Raw genomic sequence first — 13,498 nt, 5'->3', positions numbered from 1 at the left:
TCTGTAATATCTTATATTTATTTAAACTTATTCAATGTTAAAACGTTTTTGTTTCTTTATTGATCGTCACACTGATTGTAAATTAATCATTTTGGTAATAAAGTTTTTTTAAATGGGTCAGCTGACTTGTGGAGGATGAACCCGCCTCTGATTGGCTCGTACTCGTTTCCGGGGTTAGATTGAGAGTTGGTGAGCCAATGAGAGGGAGAGGAGGGCGGGTCCTAAATGATTTGGTCATGTGACCTGCTCCGCTCGGCCACAACAAAGATGGCGGCTACAGCGAAGGAACGGAGCTGCGGAGTTTCTTCTTTTTCTTCTCTCGTTTTTCTGTTTTCTGTTTTCAGTTTGTGTCAAAGTTCATTCAGCGGAGAAGCTTTCAGAAGAAACGTGAGAACATATGATAAACTCTTAATATTTATATGTAATATTCAGTGAAAGAAACCGGAAGTGAAACTGTGTTTAACATTTATTTTTTTGTATTTAACAAAAACTAAAACAACTAATCGGACTTTAATGTCGATCATTGTTTAAATACTTTATTTCAAAGTTGTATTTTATTTCATTTGAAACCGGAAAAAAATACAATAAAACAAACGGATTAATGACGTCACATTCCACAGGTCAAAAAACATCAATGTTGTTTTTAATTATTATAAATTATAGAAATAAAACATGAAAGTGAAGTTTTACTTTTAATAATTTAACTTGTAAATCTGTGGAGCAACAAATCAAGGTACTGGTACTTTACGTAGAGGTACTTGTACTTTACTTAGAGGTACTTGTACTTTACGTAGAGGTACTTGTATTTTACGTAGAGGTACTGGTACTTTACTTAGAGGTACTTGTACTTTACCTACGTGTAACGTTCTAGTTTAACTTCACTACATTTGTTTTAAAGACTTCAGTTACTTTTCAGATAATTTATTTAAGTACATGTAAAAAGTATAAGTACAGGAGTATTAGCAACAATATGTATCAAAAGTAAAAGTACTCCTAATGCAGAGTTACTTTAGGATCATAATTATTGGTCGCCTGTTAACCACAAGGTTCTCCTCACGTTCTTTAATATTATTGTGTTAGTAATGTTCTTTAATATTATTGTTATTAATGCTCTTTTATATTGTTTTATTAACGTTCTTTCATATCATTGTGTTATTAATGTTCTTTAATATCATTGTGTTATTAATGTTCTTTAATATCATTGTGTTATTAACGTTCGATCAATCACTCTCTGATCGCCGTCTCTTCTTCTCTCCTCAGTTGACGGTAGAGTTGAACCCTGGTTCGTCCTCGTCGCCCTCCGGTGGCGACCTGCTGCACGTGAGAGCCAGAGGAGTGAACGATACGCTGCACTTCCTGTTCTGCAGCCAGGGGGCGCCGACGCTGCTGCTGATCCACACCAACTCTTCTTCTTCTACCGTGAAGGTCTGTGCTCTTCTTCTTCTACCGTGAAGGTTTGTGCTCTTCTTCTTCTACCGTGAAGGTCTGTGCTCTTCTTCTTCTACCGTGAAGGTCTGTGCTCTTCTTCTTCTACTACTGTGGAGGTCTGTGCTCTTCTTCTTCTATTGTGGAGGTCTGTTCTCTTCTTCTTCTACTGTGGAGGTCTGTGCTCTTCTTCCACTGTGGAGGTCTGTGCTCTTCTTCTTCTACTGTGGAGGTCTGTGCTCTTCTTTTACTGTGGAGGTCTGTGCTCTTCTTCCACTGTGGAGGTCTGTGCTCTTCTTCCACTGTGGAGGTCTGTTCTCTTCTTCTACTGTGGAGGTCTGTGCTCTTCTTCTTCTACCGTAGAGGTCTGTGCTCTTCTTCTTCTACCGTGAAGGTCTGTGCTCTTCTTCTTCTACCGTGGAGGTCTGTGCTCTTCTTCTTCTACCGTGAAGATCTGTGCTCTTCTTCTTCTACCGTGAAGGTCTGTGCTCTTCTTCTTCTACCGTGGAGGTCTGTGCTCTTCTTCTTCTACCGTGGAGGTCTGTGCTTTTCATCTTCTACCGTGGAGGTCTGTGCTTTTCATCTTCTACCGTGGAGGTCTGTGCTTTTCATCTTCTACCGTGGAGGTCTGTGCTCTTCATCTTCTACCGTGGAGGTCTGTGCTCTTCGACCAGTAGAGTTAAAGTGGCAACAATGTGTTTTATTAACAAATAAAACGGTTACTATTGTGACTATAAGTAAACTGTTCAATAAAACCTGGACAGTGTGGATACCAGAGAGAGGAAGAAGAGACAAACCAGAACAGATCCTCAGAGAGGTAGTACTACTCTGTAGCCTTGGTAAAGGTAGTACTACACTCTACTAAGACGTTTTATGACATACTATACTATGTTTTTCTCTCTCAGGTGAACTGGCCTCAGTTTGAGGCTCGTAACATCAGCGGCAGCCTGAAGGTGGAGCCAGAGAGCAGCATCCTGTACAGCTCCGCTGTCGTCTTCAGCAGGGTCAGAAACGTCCACCTTAAATCTACCAACACCAGCCAGTCCACCTTAAATCTACCAACACCAGCCAGTCCACCTTAAACCCACCAACACCAGCCAGTCCACCTTAAATCTACCAACACCAGCCAGTCCACCTTAAACCTGCAGACAGAAACATTTAATTTGACTCATTAGTAACTTTTTATGACTCATATGTAACCGTAATTAATTCCACATTTAGTTTGTATGTATGTGAGAGTAAAACCTTTTCTTTGGTAACTGAACTCTTTCCTGTTTCCTCAGCTGTTGGAGTACGATGACGTGAACGACACAGCCGATCCAACCGCGGACCTCTTCCCTCCGTACGAGCTGCAGGACTTCACCTGGTCCCATCTCAACCTGTCTGGTCTCAGCGCTCTGCTGTGCGGAGCCGCCAAGACCTTCATCAACGGGTCGCTCTGCCTGCAGGTCGAACGTGAACCTGACACGATGTTTATTGTAGTTTGAGATTAATTACTAAAACATAATCTTTATGTGTTGTTCTTCTTCCAGCTCTCTGCGTTTGAGTCAGAAGGGCGGGATCAGTCCTGGCCTCGCCTCCTCCACACGGCTAACTCCTCCCAGTTGAGGGTGTGGCTCGACGGTGTGTCACCACGTGCGACTCGTTCGAGGTTCCTATTGGAGCTGCAGGCGGTGGGCGGGGCTTATCCTCTGAGCAGAGTGGAGGTTCACCGATCGATCGACGACGAGTTCACACCGTCAATATTCAAGGTGATCAAGAATTCAGTCAACAGGAAGTTAAACTGCTGAACCACAGAAACCATATAAATAACTAAAGAAAGTACCGACAGTTTAACCGGTTATGAAGCGAAACCTCAGGAGAGCAGCTTCCTCTCCAGGATGAACAGAAGTATAAAACATTAACATAATAGATCCACATGATGTCAATGATTCATATGATGGGAGCAGCACTAACTGTTGCTTTAACCTGGTTAACCTCTCAGGTGTCTCAGTGGGTGTCCTCGGTGAACGGCAGCTCTGATGTTCTGGGTTTCCTTCAGTGGAAGCCGGTGTCGTACCGGCGGTCCGACCCGGCTCTGGAGTTCGCCACACCGTGCCACCACTCCGACCCACGGCCTGAGAGCGGCGAGGAGGCGGCAGCAGCGTCCGGTCTGATCCGAGCGTTCTACGCAGAACCGCAAACATTCAGACTCAACGTGAGCTTCGGCCTCGCGGGAGAACCGTTCTACAACAGCACCAAGTTCTTCAGCTGGTCCGTTTGATGTGAAATGATTCATTCTATTGTAACTGTCCATCAGAAACAAAACAGAGTTAATGCCTCTTTACCTCCTTCAGGACGGTGCTGCTGGGCTCCGGTTCTCCGCCCGTTGACGCCTTCTCCCCGCTGGTTCTCGCCGTAATGGCGATCGGTCTGGGAACTCCCATGATCCTCCTGTTGCTGGGCGGAGTCTGCGTCTGCATCCGTAAGAGGGCGGCGGCCTCGGAGACGGCCTACGAACCAATCAACTGACGGTTGATCGGAGGGTTTAAAACTCAACGTTTTTATTTTTTAGAAGACTCATTGATTGAGTCTGATGATATCAGAGTCCAGCTGACCAATCAGGACACAGGAAGTGTTTTTTTTTCTTTTTTTTCTCATATTTAAAGAGAAATTAATTCTGACACTTTTATAATAATTATTAAATTATTTGAAGATGAAACAGGAAACAGAGACTTTGGACTATTTTCAGCTGTGGATGAATCCACATTTACTGAGTATTGTTGACAGTATTCCTTAATGAACGGGTTAGAAAATCAACACAGACGTAAACAACGTATGTTGACAATGTTTAGTGAGTAAAACGTGTTTTTAATGAATAAAGTTTAATCTGCTGATTCACTGTTTGTTCCAGTTCTACTTAACGTAGTTTAACTTCCTGTGAGATTGTCGAGGTTTATTTAAAATTCTTACTCTGAATTAGTTTCATCAATTTATTTTGTCAGAAACAAACAAACATAATTACAGTCAAACTATAAAATGAAGACATGACTCCTGCTGGTGCCGCGTTCAAAGACACTCAGACATTTGACCGTCAGACTGCTGAATGAAACAATAAGCAATAAGAGAGGATCAATTAACCAATTAAGATGTAGCTCTGGATCCATTATCAATGTTAAACTTTCACTTAATGTTGATTTAAATAACTTTTATAAGGAACTGAAATTCAGACTTTTTCCATCAGATTGAACTAAATATTGAGAATTCAAATGTAAAAAGTTGACAGAATTTTATTATAAATTACTTCTAATCTTTTCAGCATTCAAATCTTAATTTTAACACCTTTTGAGTTCCTCAAACATATTTCAGAAAACATCACTTTAAAACTTTTGAAGTTTTAATAAGTTTCATTGTGATCACAGTTCAAACAGCTGGTTGGTTTTCGCTCCTCGTTTTGTCTCTATGAAGACAAACAGTCCCGTTCTCTGCAGGTTTGGATTTAGTCCCGATCCCTGATAGATCTCAGAGTCTGGATCAGGATAAAAGACTCTCGGTCCAGGCCCTGGTCTCCTAAATGGACTCAATCTGGCGGCGGACTTTCTCAGAGGCGAGACGGTCGAGCCAACGCTGACGGACGAACACGAGGACGGCGAAGACGGCCGTCAGAGCCAACATGGCCGCCTCGAACTTCCAGAAGAGATGGTCCTCCATCACTGCAGAGCGACAGCTGGGGGGCAGGGGGGACAGTAGAGTTCAGTAAATAAAGAGCCGGTAGAGTTCAGTCGAGAGACGGTAAAGGCCAGTCGAGAGACGGTAGAGTTCAGTCAAGAGACGATAAAGGCCAGTAAATAAAGAGACGGTAGAGTTCAGTCGAGAGACGGTAGAGTTCAGTAAAGAGACGGTAGAGTTCAGTAGAGAGACGGTAGAGTTCAGGAGAGAGACGCTAGAGTTCAGTAGAGAGACGCTAGAGTTCAGTAGAGAGACGGTAGAGTTCAGTAAATAGAGTTCAGTAGAGAGGCGGTAGAGTTCAGTAGAGAGGCGGTAGAGTTCAGTAAATAGAGTTCAGTAAAGAGACGGTAGAGTTCAGTAGAGAGACGGTAGAGTTCAGTAAATAGAGTTCAGTAAAGAGACGGTAGAGTTCAGTAGAGAGACGGTAGAGTTCAGTAAATAGAGTTCAGTAAAGAGACGGTAGAGTTCAGTAAATAGAGTTCAGTAAAGAGACGGTAGAGTTCAGTAGAGAGACGGTAGAGTTCAGTAGAGAGACGGTAGAGTTCAGTAAATAGAGTTCAGTAAAGAGACGGTAGAGTTCAGTAAAGAGACGGTAGAGTTCAGTAAAGAGACGGTAGAGTTCAGTAGAGAGACGCTAGAGTTCAGTAAAGAGACGGTAGAGTTCAGTAGAGAGATGCTAGAGTTCAGTAGAGAGACGGTAGAGTTCAGTAAAGAGACGGTAGAGTTCAGTAAAAAGAGGGAACAGTTCAGTAGAGAGACGGTAGAGTTCAGTAAATAGAGTTCAGTAAAGAGACGGTAGAGTTCAGTAGAGAGGCACTAGAGTTCAGGAGAGAGACGGTAGAGTTCAGTAAATAGAGTTCAGTAAAGAGACGGTAGAGTTCAGTAGAGAGACGCTAGAGTTCAGTAAAGAGACGGTAGAGTTCAGTAGAGAGACGCTAGAGTTCAGTCGAGAGACGGTAAAGGCCAGTTGAGAGACGGTAGAGTTCAGTCGAGAGACGGTAGAGGCCAGTAAATAAAGAGACGGTAGAGTTCAGTCGAGAGACGGTAGAGTTCAGTAAAGAGACGGTAGAGTTCAGTAGAGAGACGGTAGAGTTCAGTAAATAGATGGTAGAGTTCAGTACAGAGACGGTAGAGTTCAGTAAAGAGATGGTAGAGTTCAGTACAGAGACGGTAGAGTTCAGTAAATAGATGGTAGAGTTCAGTAAATAGAGTTCAGTAAAGAGACGGTAGAGTTCAGTAGAGAGACGGTAGAGTTCAGTAGAGAGACGGTAGAGTTCAGTAGAGAGACGGTAGAGTTCAGTAAAAAGAGGGAACAGTTCAGTAGAGAGACGGTAGAGTTCAGTAAATAGAGTTCAGTAAAGAGACGGTAGAGTTCAGTAGAGAGACGGTAGAGTTCAGTAAAAAGAGGGAACAGTTCAGTAGAGAGACGGTAGAGTTCAGTAAATAGAGTTCAGTAAAGAGACGGTAGAGTTCAGTAGAGAGACGGTAGAGTTCAGTAAAGAGACGGTAGAGTTCAGTAAATACAGTTCAGTAAAGAGACGCTAGAGTTCAGTAGAGAGACGGTAGAGTTCAGTAAAGAGACGGTAGAGTTCAGTAAATAGAGTTCAGTAAAGAGACGGTAGAGTTCAGTAAAGAGACGGTAGAGTTCAGTAGAGAGACGGTAGAGTTCAGTAGAGAGACGCTAGAGTTCAGTAGAGAGACGCTAGAGTTCAGTAGAGAGACGGTAGAGTTCAGTAAATAGAGTTCAGTAGAGAGGCGGTAGAGTTCAGTAGAGAGGCGGTAGAGTTCAGTAAATAGAGTTCAGTAAAGAGACGGTAGAGTTCAGTAGAGAGACGCTAGAGTTCAGTAGAGAGACGGTAGAGTTCAGTAAAAAGAGGGAACAGTTCAGTAGAGAGACGGTAGAGTTCAGTAAATAGAGTTCAGTAAAGAGACGGTAGAGTTCAGTAGAGAGACGGTAGAGTTCAGTAAAGAGACGGTAGAGTTCAGTAAATACAGTTCAGTAAAGAGACGCTAGAGTTCAGTAGAGAGACGGTAGAGTTCAGTAAAGAGACGGTAGAGTTCAGTAAATAGAGTTCAGTAAAGAGACGGTAGAGTTCAGTAAAGAGACGGTAGAGTTCAGTAGAGAGACGGTAGAGTTCAGTAGAGAGACGCTAGAGTTCAGTAGAGAGACGCTAGAGTTCAGTAGAGAGACGGTAGAGTTCAGTAAAGAGACGGTAGAGTTCAGTAAATACAGTTCAGTAAAGAGACGCTAGAGTTCAGTAGAGAGACGGTAGAGTTCAGTAAAGAGACGGTAGAGTTCAGTAAATAGAGTTCAGTAAAGAGACGGTAGAGTTCAGTAAAGAGACGGTAGAGTTCAGTAGAGAGACGGTAGAGTTCAGTAGAGAGACGCTAGAGTTCAGTAGAGAGACGCTAGAGTTCAGTAGAGAGACGCTAGAGTTCAGTAAATAGAGTTCAGTAGAGAGGCGGTAGAGTTCAGTAGAGAGGCGGTAGAGTTCAGTAAATAGAGTTCAGTAAAGAGACGGTAGAGTTCAGTAGAGAGACGCTAGAGTTCAGTAGAGAGACGGTAGAGTTCAGTAAAAAGAGGGAACAGTTCAGTAGAGAGACGGTAGAGTTCAGTAAATAGAGTTCAGTAAAGAGACGGTAGAGTTCAGTAGAGAGACGGTAGAGTTCAGTAAAGAGACGGTAGAGTTCAGTAAATACAGTTCAGTAAAGAGACGCTAGAGTTCAGTAGAGAGACGGTAGAGTTCAGTAAAGAGACGGTAGAGTTCAGTAAATAGAGTTCAGTAAAGAGACGGTAGAGTTCAGTAAAGAGACGGTAGAGTTCAGTAGAGAGACGGTAGAGTTCAGTAGAGAGACGCTAGAGTTCAGTAGAGAGACGCTAGAGTTCAGTAGAGAGACGCTAGAGTTCAGTAAATAGAGTTCAGTAGAGAGGCGGTAGAGTTCAGTAGAGAGGCGGTAGAGTTCAGTAAATAGAGTTCAGTAAAGAGACGGTAGAGTTCAGTAGAGAGACGCTAGAGTTCAGTAGAGAGACGGTAGAGTTCAGTAAAAAGAGGGAACAGTTCAGTAGAGAGACGGTAGAGTTCAGTAAATAGAGTTCAGTAAAGAGACGGTAGAGTTCAGTAGAGAGACGGTAGAGTTCAGTAAAGAGACGGTAGAGTTCAGTAAATACAGTTCAGTAAAGAGACGCTAGAGTTCAGTAGAGAGACGGTAGAGTTCAGTAGAGAGACGGTAGAGTTCAGTAAAGAGACGGTAGAGTTCAGTAGAGAGGCACTAGAGTTCAGGAGAGAGATGGTAGAGTTCAGTAGAGAGACGCTAGAGTTCAGTAAAGAGACGGTAGAGTTCAGTAGAGAGACGCTAGAGTTCAGTAAAGAGACGGTAGAGTTCAGTAGAGAGACGCTAGAGTTCAGTCGAGAGACGGTAAAGGCCAGTTGAGAGACGGTAGAGTTCAGTCGAGAGACGGTAGAGTTCAGTAGAGAGACGGTAGAGTTCAGTAAAGAGATGGTAGAGTTCAGTAGAGAGATGGTAGAGTTCAGTAAAGAGATGGTAGAGTTCAGTACAGAGACGGTAGAGTTCAGTAGAGAGATGGTAGAGTTCAGTAGAGAGACGGTAGAGTTCAGTACAGAGACGGTAGAGTTCAGTAGAGAGATGGTAGAGTTCAGTAAAGAGATGGTAGAGTTCAGTAGAGAGACGGTAGAGTTCAGTAAAGAGATGGTAGAGTTCAGTACAGAGACGGTAGAGTTCAGTAGAGAGATGGTAGAGTTCAGTAAAGAGATGGTAGAGTTCAGTACAGAGATGGTAGAGTTCAGTAGAGAGATGGTAGAGTTCAGTACAGAGACGGTAGAGTTCAGTAAAGAGATGGTAGAGTTCAGTACAGAGACGGTAGAGTTCAGTAGAGAGACGGTAGAGTTCAGTAAAGAGATGGTAGAGTTCAGTACAGAGATGGTAGAGTTCAGTAGAGAGATGGTAGAGTTCAGTAAAGAGATGGTAGAGTTCAGTAGAGAGACGGTAGAGTTCAGTAAAGAGATGGTAGAGTTCAGTACAGAGACGGTAGAGTTCAGTACAGAGATGGTAGAGTTCAGTACAGAGATGGTAGAGTTCAGTAGAGAGATGGTAGAGTTCAGTAGAGAGACGGTAGAGTTCAGTAAAGAGATGGTAGAGTTCAGTACAGAGATGGTAGAGTTCAGTAGAGAGATGGTAGAGTTCAGTAGAGAGATGGTAGAGTTCAGTAGAGAGACGGTAGAGTTCAGTAAAGAGATGGTAGAGTTCAGTACAGAGACGGTAGAGTTCAGTAGAGAGATGGTAGAGTTCAGTAAAGAGATGGTAGAGTTCAGTAAAGAGACGGTAGAGTTCAGTAAAGAGATGGTAGAGTTCAGTACAGAGACGGTAGAGTTCAGTAGAGAGATGGTAGAGTTCAGTAAAGAGATGGTAGAGTTCAGTACAGAGACGGTAGAGTTCAGTAAACAAACCTCTTGTGCTCGTCTCGGTTGGATCGGGTGCAGTTGACTCTCTCCACGTATCCCGTCAGTTCACAGGACGACCACGACCTCTGAAACACAACAACAACAACAACAACGTTAGCATCTTTACTGCAGTCAGCTGTTACACAACAACAACAACGTTAGCATTGTTACTACAGTCAGCTGTTTACTAAGTAAACCTGTGGACGAGGTCTTTAAAAGCATCACTCACGCTCTGGAAGGCGTTACACTGTGAACACTCTGTCGTCACCACGAAGTCCTCCAGCAGCCAGCAGGGGGCGATCAGCTGTTTCACTGCTGGATGACAAGAAGAGGGAGGTCAGAGGTCAGAGTCCTCACAACTGCTGTTTAAAGATCGTTTCTGATTGGTTCTCACCTGTTCTCTCTTCACTCAGCAGAGCCGCTCCAAACACCCTGAAACACAACGACATGTTAGAGACAACATGTTAGAGACAACATGTTAACGACAACAACAACAACAACATGTTAGAGACAACCACAACATGTTGGAGACAACATGTTAGAGACAATGACGACGTGTCAGAGACAACATGTTAGAGATGACATGTTAGAGACAACGACGACAACATGTTAGAGACAACGACGACATGTCAGAGACATCATGTCAGAGACGACATGTTAGAGACAACAACGACATGTTGGAGACAACAACGCCATGTTAGAGACAACATGTTAGAGACAATGACGACATGTTGGAGACAACATGTTAGAGACAATGACGACACGTCAGAGACGACATGTTAGAGACGACATGTTAGACACAACGACAACAGACTGACCTCTGACCTACAGACTAACCTGAGGGACACGAGGCCCCAGAACAGAGCGTGGAGGACGAGGACTCGAGGCCGACAACAGACCACAGGGACCCGACAGTCGCTCTCCATCAGCCTGCTCCTCCACCAGGACGACGCCACTGCCACCCTGGTACTGGTTACTGACTGGTTAGTGACTAGTTAGTGACCAGCTGTTTGTCGGTTCAGTAAGTCGGTTCAGCCGTCTACATGGTGATCTGACTGAAAGTGTTTTAGAGCTCCAGACTGAAACCTGAAAGATAAAACAAAGATAAAACTTTCTGTTTGTTTTATATCAGGAAAAGCTGACAATGCGCTTCATTGTTTCCTGATCAAATGTAGTAAACATTCAAGTTATTGAGCCCCCCCCCCCCCATACAGGACTGGATAGATACATATGTGTTATAGAAAAGATGACTTTCACCCTTCGTCTTCATTCATTTCAGGAAGTGAGAGATGTTAAAGTGAGAGATGTTAAACCTGTATTACATTAATGGAACGACCTGTAATGTAGCTTTAGCTTACCACAAGCCCCCCCCCCCCCCCCCCTCTCCACCAACATGTACAAAGTTACACAGTTATGAATAATAGCTGACGTCATATATTTAATATTCCTCTGCTGATGTTTGTTTTCTAATCTGAAACTTTCTCTCTGTTGTTTTCGTCAGCAGTTAGCAGGGCAGCTAACAGGCTAACAAGCTAACCCAAACCATCTCTACTAAAACTGAAGGACGACACACGCGGTGTTTGACGTCAGTGACTATTTTACCGTGACATATTTTCACACAACGGCGTATTAATAATTTAGGAGACTCTCGCTGAGAAAACAATCCGGCTAATGCTAACAGTTAGCATGCTAATGTTAGCTAGCTTAGCTCCCGGTGTGAACACTCACCGTGATCCGCTGAAACAGCCACCATCTTTAAATCAACACATGAAGAAGATAAAAAGAAGAATAGAAGAGAAGAAGAAGGGACCGTAAATAAAGGTTCTGACGTCATCAGACGACTGGTACCGAATCTGTCCTGAAGACGTGAGACCGACAGCTTAGCATCCAGCTGCTGCTTCTACTTCCTGTTGTTCTTACTCTACTTCCGGTTAATTTTTCTTCTTCTTCTAAACCAACGGTGAAGGTTTATGTCGCCCTCTGCTGTTCATTTCTCATTTAAATAAGTAATGATAATAATAATAATAATAATAATAATGATGATGATGATGATGATGATGATGATGATGATGATGAAAATAATAATAACATCAACAATAGTAAAAATAATAATAACAATTATTATTATTATAATAAAATGAAAAGTGAATAAATAAAGAAGTTACATTCTATATTAAACTTTATTAAACATTAATGAACGTGTCCTTGTTTGTCCTTCAGTCCGTCTCTTCAGTTAGTTTATTACAGAATGACCTCATGTTTATTACAGAATGACCTCATGTTTATTACAGAATGACCTCATGTTTATTACAGAATGACCTCATGTTTATTATATAATGACCTCATGTTTATTACAGAATGACCTCATGTTTATTACATAATGACCTCATGTTTATTACAGAATGACCTCATGTTTATTACAGAATGACCTCATGTTTATTATATAATGACCTCATGTTTATTATATAATGACCTCATGTTTATTATATAATGACCTCATGTTTATTACAGAATGACCTCATGTTTATTATATAATGACCTCATGTTTATTACAGAATGACCTCATGTTTATTATATAATGACCTCATGTTTATTACAGAATGACCTCATGTTTATTATATAATGACCTCATGTTTATTATATAATGACCTCATGTTTATTACAGAATGACCTCATGTTTATTATATAATGACCTCATGTTTATTACAGAATGACCTCATGTTTATTATATAATAACCTCATGTTTATTATATAATGACCTCATGTTTATTACAGAATGACCTCATGTTTATTATATAATGACCTCATGTTTATTACAGAATGACCTCATGTTTATTATATAATGACCTCATGTTTATTACATAATGACCTCATGTTTATTACAGAATGACCTCATGTTTATTACATAATGATCTCATGTTTATTACAGAATGACCTCATGTTTATTACAGAATGACCTCATGTTTATTACAGAATGACCTCATGTTTATTATATAATGACCTCATGTTTATTACATAATGACCTCATGTTTATTATATAATGACCTCATGTTTTTTACATAATGACCTCATGTTTATTACAGAATGACCTCATGTTTATTATATAATGATCTCATGTTTATTACGGAATGACCTCATGTTTATTACAGAATGACCTCATGTTTATTACATAATGACCTCATGTTTATTACATAATGACCTCATGTTTATTACAGAATGACCTCATGTTTATTACATAATGACCTCATGTTTATTATATAATGACCTCATGTTTATTATATAATGACCTCATGTTTATTACAGAATGACCTCATGTTTATTATATAATGACCTCATGTTTATTACATAATGACCTCATGTTTATTACAGAATGACCTCATGTTTATTACATAATGATCTCATGTTTATTACAGAATGACCTCATGTTTATTATATAATGACCTCATGTTTATTACATAATGACCTCATGTTTATTATATAATGACCTCATGTTTTTTACATAATGACCTCATGTTTATTATATAATGACCTCATGTTTATTACATAATGACCTCATGTTTATTACATAATGATCTCATGTTTATTACAGAATGACCTCATGTTTATTATATAATGACCTCATGTTTATTACAGAATGACCTCATGTTTATTACATAATGACCTCATGTTTATTATATAATGACCTCATGTTTATTACATAGTGACGTTGTGTTTATTACATAGTGACGTTGTGTTTATTACACAGTGACGTTGTGTTTATTATATAATGACCTCATGTTTATTACACAGTGACGTTGTGTTTATTACACAGTGACGTTGTGTTTATTACATAGTGACGTTGTGTTTATTACATAGTGACGTTGCGTTTATTACACAGTGACGTCGTGTTTATTACATAGTGACTT

The 13,498-nt window shown here is 41.1% G+C and overlaps 3 protein-coding genes across 4 annotated transcripts in view; 1 reads left to right on the top strand and 2 right to left on the bottom strand.

Moving 5' to 3' along the window:
• The first annotated feature begins 267 nt into the window (after window positions 1-267).
• On the top strand, window positions 268-4,301 carry glmp (glycosylated lysosomal membrane protein). The gene is made up of 7 exons (XM_068733491.1): window positions 268-387; window positions 1,261-1,425; window positions 2,331-2,429; window positions 2,709-2,873; window positions 2,958-3,176; window positions 3,410-3,678; window positions 3,762-4,301. The coding sequence occupies exons 1-7, from the start codon at window positions 268-270 to the stop codon at window positions 3,934-3,936; spliced, it is 1,212 nt and encodes a 403-aa protein (XP_068589592.1). The 3' UTR covers window positions 3,937-4,301.
• An 82-nt stretch (window positions 4,302-4,383) lies between these two features.
• Window positions 4,384-11,503, bottom strand: jtb (jumping translocation breakpoint). Of its 2 annotated transcripts, none has more exons than XM_068733579.1 (6): window positions 11,322-11,503; window positions 10,431-10,679; window positions 9,988-10,025; window positions 9,823-9,908; window positions 9,600-9,679; window positions 4,384-5,131 (listed from the first exon to the last, which is right to left on the bottom strand). In XM_068733579.1, the coding sequence occupies exons 2-6, from the start codon at window positions 10,517-10,519 to the stop codon at window positions 4,975-4,977; spliced, it is 450 nt and encodes a 149-aa protein (XP_068589680.1). In that variant the 5' UTR covers window positions 10,520-10,679; window positions 11,322-11,503; the 3' UTR covers window positions 4,384-4,974. The 2 variants fall into 2 exon arrangements, with proteins under 2 accessions (XP_068589680.1, XP_068589689.1); XM_068733588.1 differs by having other exon boundaries at window positions 9,823-9,905.
• Window positions 11,504-13,194: 1,691 nt separating this feature from the next.
• si:ch211-191i18.4 (uncharacterized protein LOC799350 homolog) overlaps window positions 13,195-13,498 on the bottom strand; it is a 1,827-nt gene continuing 1,523 nt past the window's right edge. Inside the window, exon 3 of the mRNA XM_068733611.1 lies at window positions 13,195-13,498. This exon is cut by the window's right edge and continues 168 nt beyond it. The gene's annotated coding sequence lies outside the window, so the exon portion shown is untranslated.

Source organism: Cebidichthys violaceus, unplaced genomic scaffold, assembly GCF_023349555.1.
Source record: "Cebidichthys violaceus isolate CVI_PGR_0920_01 unplaced genomic scaffold, fCebVio1.0.p SCAF_109, whole genome shotgun sequence".
In the NCBI taxonomy this organism is placed as follows: Eukaryota; Metazoa; Chordata; class Actinopteri; order Perciformes; family Stichaeidae; genus Cebidichthys; species Cebidichthys violaceus.
Note: the sequence above shows the minus strand (reverse complement) of the source record. Positions and strands in the feature narration are given on the sequence as shown.